This window comes from Megalops cyprinoides, chromosome 1, assembly GCF_013368585.1.
Source record: "Megalops cyprinoides isolate fMegCyp1 chromosome 1, fMegCyp1.pri, whole genome shotgun sequence".
NCBI lineage: Eukaryota > Metazoa > Chordata > Actinopteri > Elopiformes > Megalopidae > Megalops > Megalops cyprinoides.
In genome coordinates this window covers 46,647,952-46,669,661 of record NC_050583.1, presented here as the reverse complement: position 1 = coordinate 46,669,661, position 21,710 = coordinate 46,647,952, and the positions used below count along the sequence as shown (strand labels likewise).

Sequence of the window (21,710 nt, the reverse complement as noted above, 5' to 3'; positions counted from 1 at the left end):
TGTGTTTGTGTGTGTGTATATATGTTTTTACCCGGGCTTGTAAATGATTATTATTGCTTCTATGCTTTAAAATGCATTGATCTCATCTTCAGCGGGTGGCGGGAACCTTGGTTAAGCCAAGGAGTTTGAATATCCTGTGTTTGGCCCCTCTGTTTTACCAAGACAGATATAAATTAATGAAGGGCGCCTTCCCTTCGGTACATCCTAATATTCCAATTATATGAAACGGATTACTTTAATTTCTCCCAGTATGCCTCGGTGGGACCTATTTCCATAATTATTTTGTATGCCATCGATATAATTACAGTCAACCTGGCTAAAAAAACTGCCTTCACGTTAATTATATTTTGTGTTACTGCGCCGAATTGTGTTTTAAAAAATCATATCGTAATTATCTTCTCGGAATCCCGTTTTAATTAAAAAGCATCCAGTAATGCGTCGGATTTCGTCTGTTGCAGTACCTGATACGGCCAGTAGATGTCGTTTGCGTGATGGACAAGGAGACCCAGAGGTACAAAGCCAGGGGAGCGCGGAATACCGGTGTTGGAATAAACGGATGCTGCGGCGGTGTTTGAGTGGGTGAGGACGGCAGCTGCGAGATGTTGATTCTTGTTGTCGACCTCGCCGGAGTAGCGGATGTACAGTAGCTGCGTCGCGCTATCGCTGTGTTGCGGCTACCATGTACGGAGATGGAAAGGGGGCGATCTGGGACCGAGTTGGACACCCCCGGCGGGACTGCGTGTGCTACCTGGAACCACCGACCTCTTTGATTCCCACGTAAGGATAAAAGTTGCAACTTTTAAACGTTTATAAGCTTCAGCGTGCAGATACTTTATCACTAATCTAAAACGTTAAAGACACGGTCATCACCGAGGAAGAATTTCGAATGCTGTATTTTACGTGTAACTGGTAGTTTGCTAGTTAGCCTACATACTGTTTTCTCAGTGTTACCAAAATAATAATTGTTTTTACATGATTCAAGTTCTCGTATTACAACATGCAATGCTTTATTTTAACGATAGTAACAATAGTTATAGAGCAATGTCCCTCGGTTGTTGTGTCCCTACCAATGTTGAGACCAAAACTACGCCCTTGATTGTAACCATTCTAATGGTAATTACAGTCACTTGTTACAGAATTTCGAAAGGTTGTTACAAGGGACTGGGATTTATTGTCGACCGCTGGGCTACGCTTTATCAGTTCTATTTCATATTGCAGTAGTACTGAGACTTAACTTTTCCCATTGGCTGTAAAGTAAGATTGCGATCTGCATCGATGCGTGCGTAAAGTGCCAAGGTAACCTTTACGAAATACCGATTTGTCGTTTTTTACCTAAAATGAGCGCACTAATATGGTAACTAACTGTGCAGCCTGCAATCGTAACGATTCGATCTATGGCACGTGTCTCAGTTGTCCCAAGCGCCAGTGCAATGCAGGCAAAATCGTGCATAAACCAGCGCTGTCAGAATGGCAGAAAACCTGTTTATTCGAGTTAGCCAAAACCATCCGCAACCTGGCACCTGCCAGGTGGATGGTGCCACAAATATCCCGCGGCGTTGACACAATTGGTTTGAAGTCGTCTCCGATGAACGTTTATAAAAATGAATTTCGCAGTGTTAATTGAATCATTCTCCGTTTGTGCTAGTGAATGTCTCTCGAACACTGAATTGGGATGGGAAACTTGACAGCCCTGTGCTATTGACTGAGTACGGTGAGCTGTCGTGCTCTTTCTGCGTGAGCTTAAGTGTGGAAAAAATGTACGCGCCTGTGAGTTGCGCACGGTGTTGAGTTTTCGCATCGCTTTCATTGAAACGGTCTGATGGCGGATCAGACGAGGCGCACGCATGGCGCTGAACTTTTCTTTGTAGTACGGATTTGGCAGCACCAAGGAAACAGTTCGGCCGCGCACTGCGTACTACACAATACAGCGCTGTCATTTAATAGTAACTTACTGTGGCATCCCTCTCTTCCTCGTGGGTGTGGGTTGGTCCCTATGAGAACAGGCTGTGGTGCGTGTTCTGTGAAGCCAGCTAGCATCTCTCCTCCCGCGTGCTGCCAGGTTCTAAGTGATGCACCTCAAAATGGTAGCACGCTACCCCAACGCCCCCCACCCCACAGCATTCAGCAACCTCTGCAAACTGACCCTGACAAACTACGTTGCCGCTGTCTTTTCAGCGGGATGCGGAAATCTCCGGACGTGAGTCCGAGGCGTCTCTCCGACATCAGCCCCCAGCTTCGGCAGCTGAAGTATCTGGTCGTGGACGAATCGATCAAAGAGGAGCTGAAGTCTTCCCGTTCGGTGGAGGACATAAACAGCGCCTCCATCGAGGAGAGGATTCTGAGGATCACGGGTTACTACGGTTACCAGCCATGGAGAGCAGTTTACAAAGGTAAGACCGCCTCTCCGACTGTCGCGTAAAGACGGGGGTGCCGCGGGAGTTTGTAGAATGCTTCTGTGCGAATTATTGTAAACTTAGATAGAGTGTTGCCTTTTAGTTGAATCCAGCGGCATCATAACCGTACCCAGAAGCATACTACTATTCCCCCTGGAGAGCATGTGTGTAGTCAGAAGAACATCATGTTTACTTTTACAGAGATAACATTCAAAGGAGTTTGAGACATCAGAGCATACCATGGCTTTTCCCTTGTGCATCAGGTCATGTAAAGTGTAGAGTTGGTGTGTGTGTGTATGCTTGTGTGTGTGTAGGTGTGTGCATGCATGTGTTGTTCTGCTGCTAGTGGATGATAATGGGCAAAATGGGGTCAGAGATCAGAGATCAGCTCATCGCATCATTCCAGCACAGTCCTTCTGTGAATACGTATCTTTATTAACTCCTCGCACAGAACTAATCAAAGCATTAAAGTGGCTAATTAAAAAAGTCTCTTTGCCTGAGTACCTCACAACGAAGCCCTTGCCCTGTGTAATCCTGAATTGCTGTGGTTTGCTGAAGCCACTGTTAGCTTGGAGAGTGGTTTACAGTGGCCTGTAAGAGCATCCTCCAATCATTAATATGGGTCTGCTTTGGACGAAGGTTCTGTGAGGGGTGTGTAAAGGTTCTGGCTCACCTGAGAGACCAGGTGAGAGTAAGTCCCACTCTACTGTGTGAATACTATGATGGAAGACTCCTCGCCAGGCTTCACATGACTGTGATGCAGGCGTAGGTCACTTAGGGTCAAGTTTCTAGGGGAAGGCTGTACCAGTTTTGGTTTTGTTGTTTTGCCCAATAAGTGCTTGTCATGGTAATGCCAACAAGGTAGCTCCTGGACACCACCATTTTCTGCAAAGAAGGTGTCTGCTGGGGCACTGCTGTTGTACCCAAGGGCAAGGTACTTAACCCAGAACTGCCTCATTAAATATCCAGCTGTGTAAATGGATAACATGTACTTGCTCCACACTGCTGGAATGAGCTTCCTGTTGAGATTAGTACAACAGACTCCCAGGGCGCCTTCAAGAGAAAGTTGAAAACTTACCTTTTCAAGCTGTATCTCTAGTCTACCTTCCTCCCTATCTATCCTATCTATCCCTATTTTCTATTAAAAACAGTCTACACTAGTTTAACATTTAACTCAGAATCTTACAGACCTTGTAATACTTCTCGATAACTACTCTTAGCATAGTGATGCACTTATTTGGAAGCCGCTCTGGGTAAGAGCGTCTGTTAAATGACGTAATGTAATGTAATGTGAAAAACTGGAATCTGTAGCCTGCTCCAGTTTCCCTGAAACCTGACACTCCGTCACCTCATGTATGTAAAAATGCATATGTTTTTTAATTTAAGCACACTGTTTAAAGGATGTTGAAATGTGTTTGTGTTAAAGGGTGCTGAAATGCTTGTACAGGTCACTGATGGGTTGTCTCCAGTTAATACGGGTGCGTCCACTTCAGTGCTGTGTAGCCCGGTAGTAACTGTGTACTCTTGCAATCACTCTGTATGTATGTGCTAATGAAGGAGCTCATTTCTGCAACACGTCAACTCTTTTATTGATCCAGTCAACTTTGTTAAGGGGAGTTGTGGTGCTGAATCCTTTATTCCTCGAGACTTGACACTGTGCCATAGTGTGTTTGCATTGCTCTGAAGCTTGTTCTGTGATTGGGCAGGGGTACCCCTGAAAGCAGCCAATGAGGAGAGGGTCTCCTGCACAGATTTCCTCAGGTTGAGGTCCTGAGGGAGGCTCCAGCTCTCAGAGCAATGGTGGTGTGTGTGCGGGAGGGTGTAGAGAGGGGAGGTGACATAATTTTGCTTCCTGACAGCATTGGCATACAGCAGTCACACAGTCCATGAGGTGTTCCAGCCCTTTTAATGCTGCCTGTGGTCTCAGAGCTGCAAGCAAAGCTTGCCTAAATTGGTTAAATTAAGGTAGTAATAAGTGCAATCAAGCATGTATTTCCTTAGAAAGAAAATAAGACTCACCCAGGAGCAGGTTTAACCATCTCTCGATTACATACTGCTGCACTGCCCTGAGTAAGCATGGCTCTGTCTTTGAGTAAGGGCGGGTCTCTCTTTGAGTAAGGATGGCTTTGTCTTTGAGTAAGGATGGCTCTGTCTTTGAGTAAGGACGATGGTCTTTGAGTGAGGATGATTCTGTCTTTGTGTAAGAATGGCAGCCATCTCAAGAACAATGTCTGCTGTCTGTAAATCGCAGACTGCACTCTCTCTGTTCTGTTTCACAGCCTTTACCTGAGCACTGAGCCCTCTGGTACTACAAAACAGAGTAAGAGATTCTCCTGAACCAGTGAATCAAGAAGACATAATCTCTTTAGTCCCAGCAGAAGAGGGCCCAGAGGGGATTTGTCTCAGATACTTAAAATCTTAGAGGGGATTAATACAGTGGACCACCATAGCTTTTTTCAAGCCGAGCTCTGTTAACAGAAGTACAGAAGGCACAGATGGAAATTACCTCAAAGTAAATTTTAAAGTGTTTTTATTGGGGTGATCAAGTGAACAGGATTTGTAATGAGTGAAAGACTCTGGAACCCGGCTGGATTATTATACCCCTTTCCCAACCAGGTCTGGCTCATTATACCCCTTTCCCACCGTGGAGCTGGAAGCAGGTCTGGCTCACTTTACCTCTTTCCCACTGTAGAGCTGGATACAGGCTGGATAATTAAATCCTTTCCCACTTTGGAGCTGGAACCAGACTGGCTGTCTTAGTTCAGGATCTTGTTGGTTTTATGTGAATGCTTCTGGTCAGCCGACGGAGCTGGCAAGCGGTGTGTCTACCAGGAGTTACCCACTGAAGAGGGCGGAGCATTCTGACATCACAGCAAACCACCAGAGGGAGGTGGCGCCGACATTGACGTACGTGATTCCCCTTTCACGGTATAAAGACAGAGTATGTTTTAAAGACACGCGTGTGCGTCAATGCTGGTCAGACGACAGTCTTTCAATCACAAAGCCAGCAGATGTGCTCTGTAGCCTTTTACCTGCACTGCAGCCAGCTGCCCCCTCCCTCATGGAGCCCAACACATTTACATTACATTAGGCAGGCGCTCTTAGCAACGGGCAGACAGACGCACAAAGCAAAGGATCTATGTGCAGCTCACACACAAACAGCAGGACGTGCAGAATGCGACAGACTGACGGCACGGCTTGCGATTCTCGCCTTTTCCGGGCCTGGCTCTGGTGTGACACACAGGAAGGGAGTCTCGCAGGGATGAAAGGGGATGGATCCCTGTGAGCCTGTTCAAAAGCCCACCGGATCGATGGGTGAGACCGCGGGGTCACTGAGATTCACAGAGATGCCTAACCCCCCCGCCCCCCCCCCCCCAACCACCACCAGAGAGGCAGCCCGTAACACTATTAAATGTCAGCTGGCTGTCAGAATCTGGAGAATCCTTCGCTCTCTGTCTCTTTCTCTCCTTTTCTTTTTTCCTCTTCTCTCTCTCTTTCCCTCTCTCTGTTCTGTTCAGACATTATTGTCATGGTTATACACGGAGCATGGAAGTTTTGGTGAAGCACATACATTGTTAGAACAAAAATACCACAAAACCCCTCTCTTTCTTTTGTCTCTTTCTCTTTCAAATTCAAATTCAAGCAAACTTTATTGGCATAGCTTACAGGGAGTTTCATCAGAGCATGTAGATAGTGAAAACAGATAAAACTTGGGTGGGGATGCTGACAGTGGTGACAGGCTGGCTGTGGTCACTGTGAGCACTGTGACTTGGTCAGGGTCTGCAGCTGCTCTGCATCTCTAACAGTGAGCAGATTCCCTGTGTGGGCGTGGTCACCCTTCCAGGGCCTGACAATGATCACGTTTTATTGGTGGTTGATTTTATTCCTCCTAGTGCAGCAAAGAGGAATTGTGGTTTGATTCGTAATCTGGTTCATTTATTTCATTTTGATGAGGATTGTTAACAGAGGTGTTCTGACTCTGGTATAGGTTAGTATGAGTTAATATTTGGGTAGTTTAGCTTAATTTCTTTAGCTAGCAAAGCCAGGTTACCTGAGGGGGTTCCATTTTGGGGTTTAGTTCTTTGGGGTATTTGATGCTTTAAGTTGTCTTAGGGACTTTTTGTCTGTCTCTGTCTGTGTGTCTCTCTGTCTCTCTTTTGTCTTTTCTACTCTCTGATTGTTTCCTAAAAATAGTGCTTTATATCACCTGATGACAAATGATCTGATAACATAATCTCAGTAGTTTATAAATAATCAGGGTTCTGTGTTTGAGGGAACTGGCAATGAGCCTGTATGTGTGTGTGGGTTGCTTTTATGTTGTTTTTTTTGTGTGTTTTGCCTTAATAAATGCACTGGACAGCTGTATGTTACAGCTTGCAGAATTGATAGGCACAGAAAGTTTTGCCCTGGATTGATTTAGTTCAAAAAGAGGTTTTTGTAACCTTTCTCTCCCACTCTGTCTCCTTTGCCATCATTGACAAAAGATGCCCTTTTTGCCTGGTGGAGGAAACTTGTTTCCATTCACCTGCTGTCTGCCCAAGGTTGCAGTCAATGCAGTCAATGCATCAGTGCTGGGTGGATGTTTTTTTTTTTTTTTCAAAAACAATGTTTGTGTTTGAAATTAAGTATAGGAAAAAATCTGAAAAACCTGTTCGCTGAATAATTTTACTCTTGACTAAAAAAAAAAAAAACCTGGATATTCTGAAAACTGACAAAGCAGAGCTGGAGCAGCACAGGGCCTGTTTCTGAAGCTGTGATGCTTTAAATGTGATTACCTCTTATTTAAAGCTGGAGTTTGTCTGCCATAAATAAAGAGCTGATCTTTTCCAGCTCCACAGCAAGCTTCCATTGGAGTAGTGGGTAAAGTAAACGAGGATGATGAAATCATAGTGTCGTATATAAATACAGCATATAATGTAACACAGTATACAAAATCTAATAAAATGTTGTTGGTTTTGTTTGTTCGATTAGCGTTTGGTTTTGTGGGTTTTTTTATTTCTCTTTCACATAAATGTGCAAATAGTACTCGATCCACACTTTTTTATTTGAAAATTAGGATAAATAAATAGCTTTTCAAAGTCAGAAGTATTTTTCTCTCTCCCCTTTCTGTCTCTTGCTCTCTCTCACTCACTCTCTTGCTCTTTGTCTCTCTGTCTTTCACACACATACACACACACACACACACACACCATTCACGCAGGTGAGTTTTTAAATAGAATGGAGCATTTGCAAAGATTCGGTTTATTCCTGGCCCTGTGATCACATTATTCAGAGGAGTCATTTAAACTGTGCCTCAGAACCTCGCCACCTGTGTGACCCAGTTCTTTTCACACAGGCAGTGGCAGTTTTACCATGAGCAAGCTTTTTTACTTCCTGCTTCTGTCCTCTCCACCTGGGAACAGAGCTTTATTTAGGGAATTACAGAGGATGAGAGTGTCGGCTAGTGCCTTTGCAACGTTGCTGTAATGCTGGACGGACATTGTCACATTGCTGCAACGTCGCAGCAACGTTGTGAGAAAGTTATCTGGAGACTGGAGAGGGAAATCCTCTCTTAGCAATTGCTCCGGGACGGTAAAAGCATCCTCTCTCTCTTCCTCCCTCTCTCTCCCTCCCTCTCTCTTTCTGTGTGTTTGATCTGCTTTGAGAGTGAAGACTTCTAAGTCTTCATCTTCATCTCCGAGAGTCCCGAGGGAATTGCGTAAGTGGGTGTACTGGTGCTCGGTCTCTCGTTTCTGCTAAAAACATTTAGAGTGGAGATTAGCAAGGGTCAAAGGTCATGATCAGATAATGGCCAGGGGATGGGGCTCCCGAGTAAAAGCACTCACTCCGGGGTCAAACCCTATGGCCCAAGATGGTATCTGGGCTGTGTCAGAGCAAGACTCTGCAGGAGCAAGACATCCTCAGGTCTCCATCGTGTCAGCTCCACCTGGTGGCTCTCAGGAGACAGAGATTCACAGATTGTCCGATCAGCGTAGGCCCCTCTGCAATGCACTGTGGGACTTGTAGTGTGTTTAAGAGCCATTAGGTGCAGAAGTGGTGTCAGGGATTTCAGTGCTGCCTTTGACAGGGAAGGCAGTGACCTTTCTCCTCTCCTCTGTGCTGAGGCCTTTCTTTGTTCCTTTGTTTACTCCACCTGCTGGAGCTTACAGCTGTTTTTCCACTCTCAGTACCTGTGTGTGTGTGTGTGCGTGTGTGTGTGTGCGCATGTGTATGTGTGTATGTGTGTGTGTGTGTGTGCGCATGTATGTGTGTGTGTGTATGTGTGTGTGTGTGCGTGTGCGTGCGTGTGTGTGTGTGTGCGCGTGTGCGCATGTGTGTGTGTGTGTGCGTGTGTGTGTGCGCGTGTGCGCATGTGTGTGTATGCGTGTATGCGTGTGTGTGTGTGTGTATGTGCGTGCGTGCGCACTAACTGCAGTGTAAGCCAGGTGTTTGTGAGTATACAGTGACAGCGTGCTCGGTGACAGGCAGGGTGTGGAAGAAAGAGACGTGATTCTGACTCCTTTTATTCTGTGCACAGAATGCAGCCTGAAAATGCCCCCCATCACCCTCTTCATTAATCCCATTTAAAACTGTAAAAACAGCACTGAAATCCCCAGCCTCTCCCTGAGGCTGAATAGATTAAGTCTTGGATTCAATCATCAGCTTTGTCCTTAACTTTGACTTTAAAGAGTGGTGGCCCTTTTTTCTTTATATATATGGTTTGGTACACTCGGTCATGAGAAGAATTAATATAAGTAACATGTGCATTTAATTTTTTAGTTGATATTAAGAATCAATATGAGTCTCATGTCTCTTCATAAATTGTGTATTGAGACTGATAGCTGTCAGGAGTCTTGTTGCCCTTCTTTGTGCTTTTTAAAGAGCCTCTGTGCTACTTTTTGTAGTGCAGTGCTCAGAACTGGACAGCCCCACTGACAACTGATATAGGGGCTGGAAGGTGAGAGGATACGATGAAGATCAATGAATCAAAGTTTGTATTAGAATTCAATGCAAAAAGTGTGGAGGATGAAGACTTGCTTTGGCCAGACTGCAATGCTAAAACCCACCCTGCTTTGCACTAGTACAAGTTATGAGACCTCATCATATCAGCTGAGTGAGGTGATTCAGCTGTGGTCAGCAGGTGGGCAGTGTTAGGGCATGGTCAACAGGTGGGCAGTGTGAGGGTGTGGTCAACAGGTGGACAGTGTGAGGGCATGGTCAACAGGTGGACAGTGTGAGGGTGTGGTCAACAGGTGGGCAGTGTGAGGGCATGGTCAACAGGTGGGCAGTGTGAGGGTGTGGTCAACAGGTGGGCAGTGTGAGGGCGTGGTCAGGGCGGAGGAGGCTGTTATATGTCACAGCTGGGTCTGGGTTTGACTCCCTTGTATAGTGGGGAAGTTCAGTGTGAAGCTGTGTGCTGTTCTGTAGAATGTTGTGCAGCTAAATTCAGAATTGTGCACAGCTCTCTGACAAATGCTGCTGTAGACCCATGTGGAGGGTTGTGTATTTCCCTGCCGAATGTTCTGCAGTTGTTGTTCAGTTGAGTGTTGTCATCCTTTGAAATAATGTTTATGGACATGCAGAAATTTGTGTAGTCCCCTGTTGAAAGTTGTGAATGTTGTGCAGCTGCATGTGGAGTGTGTATGGTTGTGTGGAATGATGTGGTGGTTTTTATTTCAAGGCTCAGGGATGTTTTATTTCTGGGAGACCAGCCATTTTCTCTTGGTACTAGAATGAGTCCTAGTGAATGTTCCTTGACAGAAGATCTGCCATTAGAGCCTGTAAACTGACATAAAGTGCTTCTAATAGGCCCCCTTTCATGATTCAAACTAAAAATATATCAGTATTTGGAATAGATCCATTGAGAGGATCAGTGGATATTTTAGGAGTTGATGTTGCTTTTTGCACACAGTGTGTGCACCAACACAAAAATGAACAGTTGTCTTACTCCTGCGTGTGTGCAGTGAGGACATGCCTTGTGTGACATCACTGAGTTGGTTAAAAAACTGTAAAAGCATAGGGTTGTGTTGTAAAAGAAGTGTAAACGGGGGGGGGGGGGGGGGGGGGGGTGTTGTGTTGCCGTTACAGATACTTGCCTTGGGGTTCAGTCAGTGCCTGTGTACCACTGGCAGTTATATGGGTGTCTGTGTGTATGTGTGTGTGTGTGTGTGTGTGTGTGTGTGTGTGTAGCTTTTTCACATTTCTCTGAACAATTCACTGCAGTCAGCCACAGTGCTCTCACAGCCACACTGCGGCTCTGTCACTTCTCTTACTGAGAACTCCTCCTCTCCTTCTTTTAAAATTTAAACTGTTTTAAGCTTGTGACTTTATGTCACCGCCAACCCCTCTGCCTTTTTTTAAACTGAGCTCATCAGTGCTGGTCTTTAAATGCCAGCAACAGATTCCCCATCCCTGTCCCCGGAGAGGGGTTGTCTGGGAGAGAGTACAGAGCGGCAGCAGTGGGCAGCGGTGTTCTGTAGCGTTAAGGAGCAGGGCTCGGTACCAAGGTTTCTGGTTTGAAAAGATCAGAAACGGCCATGTGCCCCTGTGACAGGGTTAGTCTGTTAGAGGAAATTATGCCCAATATTCACAACACCTGCCAAGTTTAAAGAAAAGCACTGAGGGATAGAGCAAGAGAACTAAGGAGTTAAGGAGAGATGGGAAGTAAGAGAGAGAGAACGAGAGATAGAGTGTAACAGAGAGAGCTAAAGAGGGATAGCAGGGTGCTCTTTTGACAGATTCTCTCTAAAGAGAGATTCAGTGAGTGCAGAGATTCAGTGCTGGGCTCGTGAGTCAGGTGATTCATCTCTCTATGAATCCCAGAACCCCCCCCATCACCCACTGACACTGACTCACTCACACACTGTCAGTGCGACTTATCACACATTCATGCAATCATTTGCACTATAATTCAATCAATCAATAAATCACTCTCACACACATACACACACACACACACACACACACACACACACGCACACACACATTATACTCTCACGTGTGCACACTCTCAATTAAAATTTATTCCATATAGTGCCCTTTATAAAGGAAACATCACCCATCATCAGCAAGGTCTCTTATTGTCTTAAAATCGATACCTACTTAATTACACTTTATTAGAACAGTATTTTTAGCAGAATTATCTGTTATTAACAACTGCGGTGTGGATCTTGCTATGATCCAGAGTTTGATTGGAGGAGAGTACAAGGGAGACTGTAGTGAACTTTTGATTGGAGGAGAGTTAAAGAGAGACTGTAGCGAGCGTTTGATTGGAGGAGAGTTAAAGAGAAACTGTAGTGAGCATTTGATTGGAGGAAACAAAAAAGGAGCCAGTAGTGAGCGTTTGACTGGAAGGGAGTAAGAGTTTTACAGTGTTATATTATATTCATTCAGCCTCCATTATGGGGACATTTAGGATCTGCTGTAGCCGCTAAGCTCCGGGAGTGCAGCTTTGGATAGATCAGTGAACACTGTGGGGGGGGGGGGGGGGGGGGGGGGTGTTTTTCAACTGCAAGCTAAGAGTTTGAGATTTGAATGCAGATTTAAATCCCTGCATCCAAATGCTCTAATTTCTTGTGGGCGAGCAGGTAGGCAGCTGCTTGAGACTGTGAAGGTCCTGCAGAGTTAGACAGAATAAAGAGCTCTTTCAGGTGGGATGGAGCTGGTTTTTTACTTTGTATGTCAGGAGCAGGAGACTGAAGACTGTTCAGTGTTTAATAGGGAGCCAGCAAACACAGGCAAGGACAGATGATCTGTATTAGCACACTGCGCTCCACTCTTGCGTCCTCTGATACTTGAATCAGACCTTGGCTTGGCCTGGGTTGCTGCATTTCTGAACGTGGACCTACATTGCCACCTGCTGGAATGAGAGTGAAAAGGGAATTCAGCCAAAACTGTCAGTTTTAGCGTGATTTTTTAAACTGAGGCAGGGGCGTGCATTATTCCATGTGGTGCACAGGTCCCATTTTAGTCAGAGAGGAGAGTTTGGCCCGCTCTTCTGCCGCCATGGCCGTGTCTCTATTCTCCGTGTATTCTCAGTGTAGCATGGTGGTAAATAGCAGGACTTGTAACCAAAAGATTGCTGGTTTGATTCCCCACTGGGGCAGTGCTGCTGTACAGGGTATTTAATCCACAATTTCCTCAGTAAATATCAAGCTGTATAAATGGATGAAATTGTAACCTGGTGTGGCTGGTTTGCAGAGACAGCCAGGTGGTGTATTGGTTGGAAAGCTGGGTCTGTAACCAGCAGGTTCATTTCCTAGGTGTGGCATTGCTGCGCTGTCTTTGAAGATGGTACTTTGCTGGAATTTATTCAGTAAATATGCAGACGTATAATATGTAAACATATTAGACATAAATATAATCCATGTAATTTATTTTGGATATGAGTGTCTGCAATGCAAATGGGTAATGTAAAGTAAATATTACTGGATGAGAGGGTGGACACAGAGAGAGCGTGTAATTTGGATTTAGAGGGTGTTATTGGATGGCAGAAGGCGTAACTTGGCTGTAGACATTGGGCATTAAATTTGATTGGCCAGGGCTGGCCTGTAATTTGACACTAGTTCAGGATGAAAGCAGGACAGGCTGAGATACAGTCCCTGCAAACCCTCACACCCCCAGATATTCAGCCAGAGGGGGAGGAAAGGCTGGAAGTGGGGGGGGGGGGGGGGCGTGCTAAGTGCCCTCAGGCTTCCAAGAGCTGAAGGAGAGAGGAGAAGACAGAGGCATGAAAAAGGGAGAGAGGGAAGGAGAGGGGTGCTTTGCGGAAGGAGAGATGTGGGTGAAGCAGGAATGATAATCTGGGTTCAGCAGGAGTGTGATGTGATGCTACACCGTTGTGGCTTTTGAACCAAACCGTGCCTTTTTTCAGCTGACAGCGAGCTGGTTAGCTTGTTAAATTGTGAAAGGCAGTTGCGCACAGCACCTACAGTGAAGAAGCATACACAAACAAATGACCAAGCTGCTATTACAGCAACCATCTGTCTGCCATTTAGACTAGTTGAGTTATGATGGTATAAAGCTAAGGAGAGGGGCTTAGATCCCTGGTTAATGTCCTCGGTCCATACTTGCTCATTATTTGACTCTATGTTGCTAAGCTAATCTATTGTGACTACATCCACCCCACCCCCACCCCCACCCCCAGCTGTTGCTACAGAGAGACAGACAGACACTGAAGTTCAGCAACCCTTTACAGCAGCCCAATGCATACTACACCCCCAAGGGACTAAATGGTGTCAGATTCGGCACTTTGTACAATACTGAAGCTAGGCTACTTGTCACTAAATACTGTCAGATTCAGCACCTTGGACAGCAGCAAACCCAAGCCAGTGGTCACTGCTGACTGACATGGCATCCAATTCAGCATGCTGGACAGTCCCCCTGAACAAAGCCGTCACTTCCCAAGCAGAGGGCAATCAGATATTATCATGAGCTATCAGCTCAATCAGCTATTGTCATCAAACCCTCACTTGGTTGAGAAGGTGCTTTGATGAAGGCCTTGACCTAATAATGAATGATCATTCTAATAATAATGGCTTGCATTTAACTAGTGCATTTCAGATATCTCAAAGCGCTTTACAATGAAGGCTCCATCCCTGACTGATTCACCAGTGTGTAGCCCCATTTGCTGCCATTTTTCACTGCAATGAATGCCTCACATCAGCTGCAGCAGAGCAAGAAGGGATTTATTTAGCTGATCTGAAAATTGAGAATATTGCTAAGATCAGAGGTAACTAGGTTAAATTTTTTTGCCAAGACACAGGGCACCCCCTTACTCTTTGCTGTGAGAGCAAATACATCTTTAATGTCCACAGAGAGTTACGACCTCAGTTTAACACCCCATCTGGAAGACAGCATCTCCCACAGCACAGTGTCCCCATCGCTGAACTGCATCGGTTTCCTGCCTGGTCCAGAGGCAAGACTGCCACCTGTTGGCCCACCAGGCCTATTCCCTCAGGAGCCTTTTTTAACTGGAAGGTTCCCTATCCAAATGTGGTCCAGGCCCAGCTCTGCTTTGCTTCAGCAGTCAGTCTGGAGAAGGGAGCTAGCTTGATTTGGGATATCGGAGGAAGCTCTTTGCAGAAAGGTCATCTGGAAGGGACACTTTTCAAGAGCAACATCAGCTGTTACCAAAGGGAGATCTCTCGCAGCAGACTGTTATGCTGCAACGTGTGAAAATATTAATGCAAGAGGGGATGCAAACTCAATGCCAGAACAATTAAACCGATCAATAGCTGATGAGATTATAGGCTCGGTCCGTGAACTGAAATATTAAATGACTCACTAATTCGGGGTGCTGAAAGGAAGGTGGACTAGTGCTGTGTGCTGTGCTGTGAGCAGCCCAGACGTCCTTCCCTCCTCTGTGGGGTTTTCCTCCTGCATGAAACCATCGACCTTCAGGTGACCTGCTCCCTAAAGAAGCCCCTCATTAGCTGAGGGTCTGATGCCTTGACTCAAGTGGAGGGCGTTAATGGCATAATCATTACATCAAGCAGAGGGCGTTACTGACACAGTCATTACAGCACACTCTGTAAGGACACAGAGAGAGATACGGGGCCTTTCCCCAGCCTCAAGCCCCGATTTCCTGCAGGGGCTTTGCCGGTGCAAGTAAAACATTTATATTTACAATTATTCATTTGGCGGACGCTTTTATCCAAATCAACTTACAAGTGATACAGAGTACAACACAAGCAAAAAGCCATATAAGGAGTCAACAATATTATAAGCGCTGCATAACCAAGTTTGCAGTAGTTGGGCAGACAAGGGACAAGGTACAAACCAGCAGGTAGATATACGAGTGCATGAAACTATAGATTTGAATTGATGACAGCAGTGCCATTTCAACTGTATGTTGTGCCCAGATCACTACGCTTTACAACCACGGGGCAACCGACTGTCCCATCCTGACAGGGTCGCTGCTCTAAGGCATAATCCTTGTCTGTACTGGTCCCTCAGAGGTAGAATGAACTCCCCACGGGGTTCAGGGTGGCAGAACCAATGGCCACCTTCTAACACAGACTGAAGATTCACTTCATCATCCTAGTTTCACGTTAATCCCCACCCCCTAACACCTGATACTTGTATTACTTGCTGTTTGCTTTACATATAGTATTCTTTACATATAATATTCTTTGTATTCTTTTGGACTCTGTAATCTAGTGACCATAATGTATGTGTGTATTTAGCTTCCTTTAGATTTTAGGCTGTCTTGTCAGGTTGCACTCATTAACTTGTAGTAGGGCTTGAATGGTGTTATATTCACATTCACTGGTCTGGGAGTGTTGTTAGCCTGGTCTTACACTGCTGCTCATTCAACTTGAATAGATACACTTCTGTTCATTTGTGCCAGAGGTCGGTCTGGATAAGAGCTTCTGCTAAATGAATATAATGTACTGTCATGTAATGTAATATAATGTTTCGCCCTTTGTGATTTTTGGCTTCAACCCAGAAAATAGTCCTCTTCCCTCTTTTATGTCGAATAATTTATGAGGATGCGTAAGCTGTCCTTTATGTTGCAGAGAGCTAGAGTTTTCCATAGCACATACAGCAAAAGATGCTAGACTTTTTCACCCAGGGTGTTTTCAAACATACAGGAAGAGGAAGAGGCCTGGAGGGAGGATTAGGAGGAAATGAAGCTACCTTTTCACCTGTTTTATTCTTTACAATCTGTCTGTTTTTGTATGTGTGTGGTTTTGCATGTGTGAATGTGTGTGCATGTATGGTATGTGTGGTATGTGTTTGTGTATGTGTGTGTTTATGTGTGTGTGATTTTGCATGTGTGTATGTACGCACATGTGCATGTCGCTATGTGTGTGTATGTAGTGTGTTTGTGAATATGATTTTGTGTGTGCGTGTGTGTCAGCATTGTAATTTCTCCGTGTGTCTGCAGGAGAGGACCGCCCCCATGAGAGCGCTGTGGTAGTGGCAGACGGACAGCCCGCTGTGGGCGTGGCCGGGGCGGAGCCAGGCGGCGGCCGGCAGAGGCTGCGCTGCTGTCTGCGCGTGACAGCTGCCCACGTGCGCAGGGCCCTGTGGGGCGTGGCCATGGTCACCTGCGTGTGCTGCACCTGGGCCGGAGCCACTCAGCTGGCCAAGGTCACCTTCAGGCAGTTCGACGGCCCCTTCGCTCTCACCTGGTTCGCCACCACCTGGAACTGCCTCTTCTTCCCCGTGTACTACATCGCACACCTGTGCAGGAGTCCGGAGAGACAGACACCCAGGCAGAGCTTCAGGTGGGTCTCACAGGTAGTTCACTGCAACAGGTGCGCTACAGGTGAGAGCAACAGTACACCATGTGCTTATACTGCTATATATGGATTTATATAAAGCAGAATTAAAAATGAGCATTTCCTTGAGTATACAGTGTAGGTACAGCTGAGGTCTCTGGTAGGACACCGGTAAAAGAGACATTAGTAATTAGTTACAGTAGATCCTATGCTTATACAGTAGTATAAGTGTGTGTATGTGTGTGTGAATGTATGCCCTCTATGGGTGTGTGTGTATGTGTTTGTAATGTGTTTCATGTGTGTATTTGTGTGTGTAGTTGTGTGTGTGTGAGCGTGTGTGCACGTGTGTGTCTAATGTTTTTTTTTGTAAGTGTGCGTGTGTGTAATGTGTTTTGTGTGTGTGTGTGTGTGTGTGTGTGTGTGTGTAATGTAATTTGTGCCTGTGTGTGTGTGTAATGTGTGTGTGTGTATTGTGTGTGTTCTGCTGTAGGGAGTGCTACAGGTTCTTCGGAGATGATGGTCTGACTGCAAAGGTGTTCATGGTCAAGGTGGCTCCGTTCGGCGTGCTGTGGACAATGACGCACTACCTGTACCTGCAGGCGCTACGCAGGGTCAGCTCCACCGACGCCTCCGCCCTCTTCTGCTGCAACAAGGCCTTCGTCTTCCTGCTGTCCTGGATCCTGCTGCGGGACCGCTTCATGGGCGTCAGGGTGAGTCACGCCCGGCCGGGGCACACTGAGGGGGTGGGGTCACTCTGCGGGACCGCTTCATGGGCGTCAGGGTGAGTCATGCCCGGCCGGGTCACACTGAGGGGGTGGGGTCGCTCTGCGGGACAAGCGTCTGGGTGTGTAGGTGAGTGGAGCTCTTCCTGCCAAGTCAAAGTGCAAAAAATGGCCCTGCAGGCACCAGGACCCTCCAGGACCAGGGTAGAGTAGCCCTGCAGGCACCGGGGCCCTCCAGGACCAGGGTAGAGTAGCCCTGCAGGCACCAGGGCCCTCCAGGACCAGGGTAGAGTAACCCTGCAGGCACTGCAGCCCTCAGGGTTGAGTATTCCTGTAGACTCTGTGGCTTGTAATTTTCCTGTCGTTGTCACCTTCACAGATTGTGGCAGCCATCTTGGCCATCGCAGGCATCGTGATGATGACGTACGCCGATGGCTTCCACAGCCGCTCCGTCATAGGCATCTCACTGGTGGTGGCGTCAGCGTCCTCATCCGCCATGTACAAGGTCACTGACCACGGTCGCACAGAGACACGTTTAACACCCTTAAAAAAATGTAACACACTGAAATACGTTTAACACATTGTGCCATGTTTAACACACTGTGATGCGTGTAAGGCACTGATATGCATTAAACACACTGATATGCATTGAACACACTGATACACATTTAACAGACTGAGAGGCATTTAACACACTGATATGCATTTAACACACTGTGACATGTTTAACACACCGATGTGCGTTTAACACACTGATGTGCATCTAACACACTGTGACATGTTTAACACACTGTAACATACTAACGTTTATTTAACACACTGATATGCATCTAACACACTGTGCCATGTGTAACATACTGTGACATGTTTAACACACTGATGTCCATTTAACCCACTGAGACACATTTAACACAGTGACACTTTAATCTGGCTGAGTAACTGGTCGGATTCCAACCTTTCCTGACTGATGTGTAAACGGGCTGACTGACCTATCGCTTTGCATCGCTTCTGCAGGTGCTGTTTAAGATGGTTCTGGGCAGCGCAAAACTCGGTGAGATTGCACTGTTCCTGACCGTCCTCGGCGCTGCCAACTTCCTCCTTGTGGGTGTGGTACCGGTGATCTTGTACTTCACAGGCGTAGAGCACTTCAGCTCGCCCAGCGACGTGCCCTGGGCATGTCTCTGCGCAGTGGCAGCGCTGCTATTGGGTGAGGCCACAAGGGGAGGAGCTTGAATAAGCCAATGAAGGTCTTTGTGACAGATATGACACAGATCGGAACCAGATGCACCAGCACTGAAACTTCTATCAGCACCAACACTGAAACCTGTATCAGAACCATCACTGAGACCTGTATCAGCACCAACACTGAGACCTGTATCACCACCACCACTGAGACCTGTATCAGAGCCAGCACTGAGACCTGTATCAGCACCAACACTGAGACCTGTATCAGCGCAAACACTTAAACCTAAATCAGCACCAGCACTGAAAACTGTATCAGCACCAACACTGAGACCTGTATCAGAACCAGCACTGAGACCTGTATCAGCACAAACACTTAGACCTGTATCAGCACCAGCACTGAGACCTGTATCAGCACCAACACTGAGACCTGTATCAGAACCAACACTGAGACCTGTATCAGAACCAACACTGAGAGCTGTATCAGTACTAGCACTGAGACCTGTATCAGCACCAACACTGAGACCTATATCAGCACCAACACTGAGACCTGTATCAGTACTAGCACTGAGACCTGTATCAGAACCAACACTGAGACCTGTATCAGAACCAACACTGAGACCTGCATCGGCACCAACACTGAGACCTGTTTCAGAAGCAACACTGAGACCTATATCAGCACCAACAGTGAGACCTGTATCAGTACTAGCACTGAGACTTACATCAGCCCCAAATGTAACACCTCTAGAGCATCCTACAGTTCGTGCACATGACCACAAATAACCGTCAGTGCTTAAACCTTCGGCAGACGTAGCATCTTTACACACAGTTTTACACTGAAGCGTTGTTATATGACAGCAAGTTAATTAGTTTATTTGTTTTTATTTGTTTGTTTCCTCTCTCAAGCCTTCAACTTCCTGGTGAACTTCGGTTTTGTGATAACATACCCAACGTTCATCTCGCTGGGCGTCGTGCTCAGCGTTCCTGTTAACGCCTGTAAGTGACGTCTCTGTGAAACCATCTGTGCCTGGCAGAGCTTTTCTAGCTCCGTCTCTCCTGCCACAGTGCCGGTCCTGGTATCTAGTGAGATCCATAGCAGTAGATATGCTAGTATACTTGTCTAGTCAGGTTGCACAAGTTACGTTGTGGTAGGGCTTGAATGGTGTTGTTCTCACTGGTCTGGGAGTATTGTTAACCCGCTGTTGCTCATTCAACGATACACTTATGTTCTTTTGTGATGGAAGTGGCTCTGGATAAGACCATCTGCTCAATGAATGTAATGTAATGTAGACACATAAAGAGTTGCAGTTAAACTGTAAGTCTGTGCGTAAGCGAGTGGTATTTGCTGCTGTCTCTTCGCCACAGTGGTGGACCTTCACAGCTGTGCGGTCCGGTTTAACCCAGTGCGCCTCATCGCCGTCTCCCTAATCTGCGTGGGCTTCCTGCTCCTGCTGCTTCCTACGGACTGGGACCAAGGCCTGGTCCAGCTCGCCGCCAAGCTGCGTAAGAGAGACCAGCCAGCAGAGGGCACCAGAGAGACAGGGACCAGTTCAGCACTCAGCTGGACACACAGAGCTAAGAGTCCTATCTCCAGTTTTGGACACTGACCCCTGCCCTGTGGCCACACCCACCAGCTGTGGCCACACCCCCTGTCACTGTAGCCTGCCTGGGCCTACTGCCTGCTTCCTCTTCCTGTCTGAGAAATGAACCAATCATGAAAAGAGACAAACCCATCCATCAAGCAATCTGCCAGTCAATCAAATAAGACATTTTTATACCAAAATAAACTTTAAACCCAGGCACTGCTGTTTGGAATGTAGATACCTCTCTCTTTTTATACATACTACATATCTGATCTTTATTCTGATAATGAAAAGTGTACAGACTGTATGCATGAGCTTTTTTAAAATTATATTTAATTTAAATAAAAATGTATTCCTCTCATTGGGAGCTTTTGCTTTAAGTATTCTTTAAGCATTCAGATCTCAAAACAGATATGAAGGTGCAACACCATTTTCTGCAGTTTGAAGAAAAGTTTCCTTCACTAATACAGTCCAATAAAGATGTTAAAATGTGTTGTCATTAACTTTGAAAGAGCGGTCTTGCCTTCCTATTCCAAAGAAGAATGCGAATATTGGACACTCACCCTATTTGTTCTTCTCATGACTGTGTTTCAGGTTTTTTCTTACCTGACACAGTTTCCCAGCAGGCTTTGCTCCGGGCATACTGGCAGTGTCAGTGTGGCCCTGAGATACAAGGCAGCGGACATGGGGATGTCACCCTTATGCTGCACCAGTGATCCACAGTGACTGCAGTCAGTGAGCTGACATCAGGGGACCTGTCACATTTCAGGGTGGCGGAAGGAAGAATCGGGGGTTCAGGGTGGCGGGACAAGGAAGCGGCCCCCTGTACCCAAACACTCTCCCATTCGGCTTGTTCTTGTTCCACTGTCTTCTACATCATCAGAGCGCATCCACTGCAAGCATGATTAATTTTGAGCAGAAAGAGACAGATGCCATTTGGTACAGAGTAATGACGAGAGTGATTTGATTGGTGAGCGGTTTCCCCAGGTGTTTCACAGTTGAGTTCAGGTGTCCTGCCCTGTTTCCCATCTCTAGTTTTCTTCCTCCTGTGACGAGCTAAGGAGGGGAAGGGGAGATCATTGTGCACGGCACATTCTCAAAAGACTGAGCAACGTCCTGTGCTCTTAAAGTTTGGTATTTTTATTTAAACTCACACACGCATGTGCTCGGAATCCAGAGGCATCAGAGCAGCACGGAATGGCAAAGTGTCAATACTGGTTACAATGGCTTTCGTTTATACAATGGCCACAAAACGTACTATAGTCTCTCCACTGCGAGACCATTAGGCTCCGAGTTTGTGAACACCGTCAATCAGCGCCACCCTATGCACGAATTAAAGAGGTGGCGAATAACGCCTTGATTTTACGCGTTACTCTCACATCGGTGCTCGTACAGCGTCATCTAGCTGTGAACTACACATCCTACATTTATCAGCAAATTTCCTGTACATGTAGGCAATGTACACTTCAGTTCCCTTGTGCTGGAAGTCGCTCTGGATGAGAGCGTCTGCTAAATGTATGTAATGCAATTTAATGAAATGTATGGGAACCTAATTGTCGCAGTGCAATTTAAGAAAGAAGCCAGCGATGAACAGATTCCGGAATTGTGTCAGTGCCCTTGCAG

The 21,710-nt window shown here is 46.3% G+C and overlaps 1 protein-coding gene across 2 annotated transcripts; it reads left to right on the top strand.

Moving 5' to 3' along the window:
- The first annotated feature begins 592 nt into the window (after window positions 1-592).
- slc35f3a (solute carrier family 35 member F3a) lies at window positions 593-20,229 on the top strand. 2 transcript variants are annotated; one of them, XM_036549349.1, is made up of 10 exons: window positions 593-777; window positions 2,176-2,390; window positions 4,617-4,658; window positions 5,441-5,461; window positions 16,261-16,606; window positions 17,091-17,310; window positions 17,702-17,827; window positions 18,337-18,529; window positions 19,411-19,500; window positions 19,870-20,229. In XM_036549349.1, the coding sequence occupies exons 1-10, from the start codon at window positions 680-682 to the stop codon at window positions 20,109-20,111; spliced, it is 1,593 nt and encodes a 530-aa protein (XP_036405242.1). In that variant the 5' UTR covers window positions 593-679; the 3' UTR covers window positions 20,112-20,229. The 2 variants fall into 2 exon arrangements, with proteins under 2 accessions (XP_036405242.1, XP_036405248.1); XM_036549355.1 differs by lacking the exons at window positions 4,617-4,658; window positions 5,441-5,461 and having other exon boundaries at window positions 16,264-16,606.
- The last annotated feature ends 1,481 nt before the right edge of the window (window positions 20,230-21,710 follow it).

Bases quoted from the DNA above. Each gene is read 5' to 3' on its own strand.
- slc35f3a (XM_036549349.1), top strand. From the start codon at position 680: ATGTACGGAGATGGAAAGGGGGCGATCTGGGACCGAGTTGGACACCCC. The intron at 16,607-17,090 runs GTGGGTCTCACA...GTTCTGCTGTAG, and splicing joins ACACCCAGGCAGAGCTTCAG to GGAGTGCTACAGGTTCTTCG. The intron at 18,530-19,410 runs GTGAGGCCACAA...TCCTCTCTCAAG, and splicing joins AGTGGCAGCGCTGCTATTGG to CCTTCAACTTCCTGGTGAAC.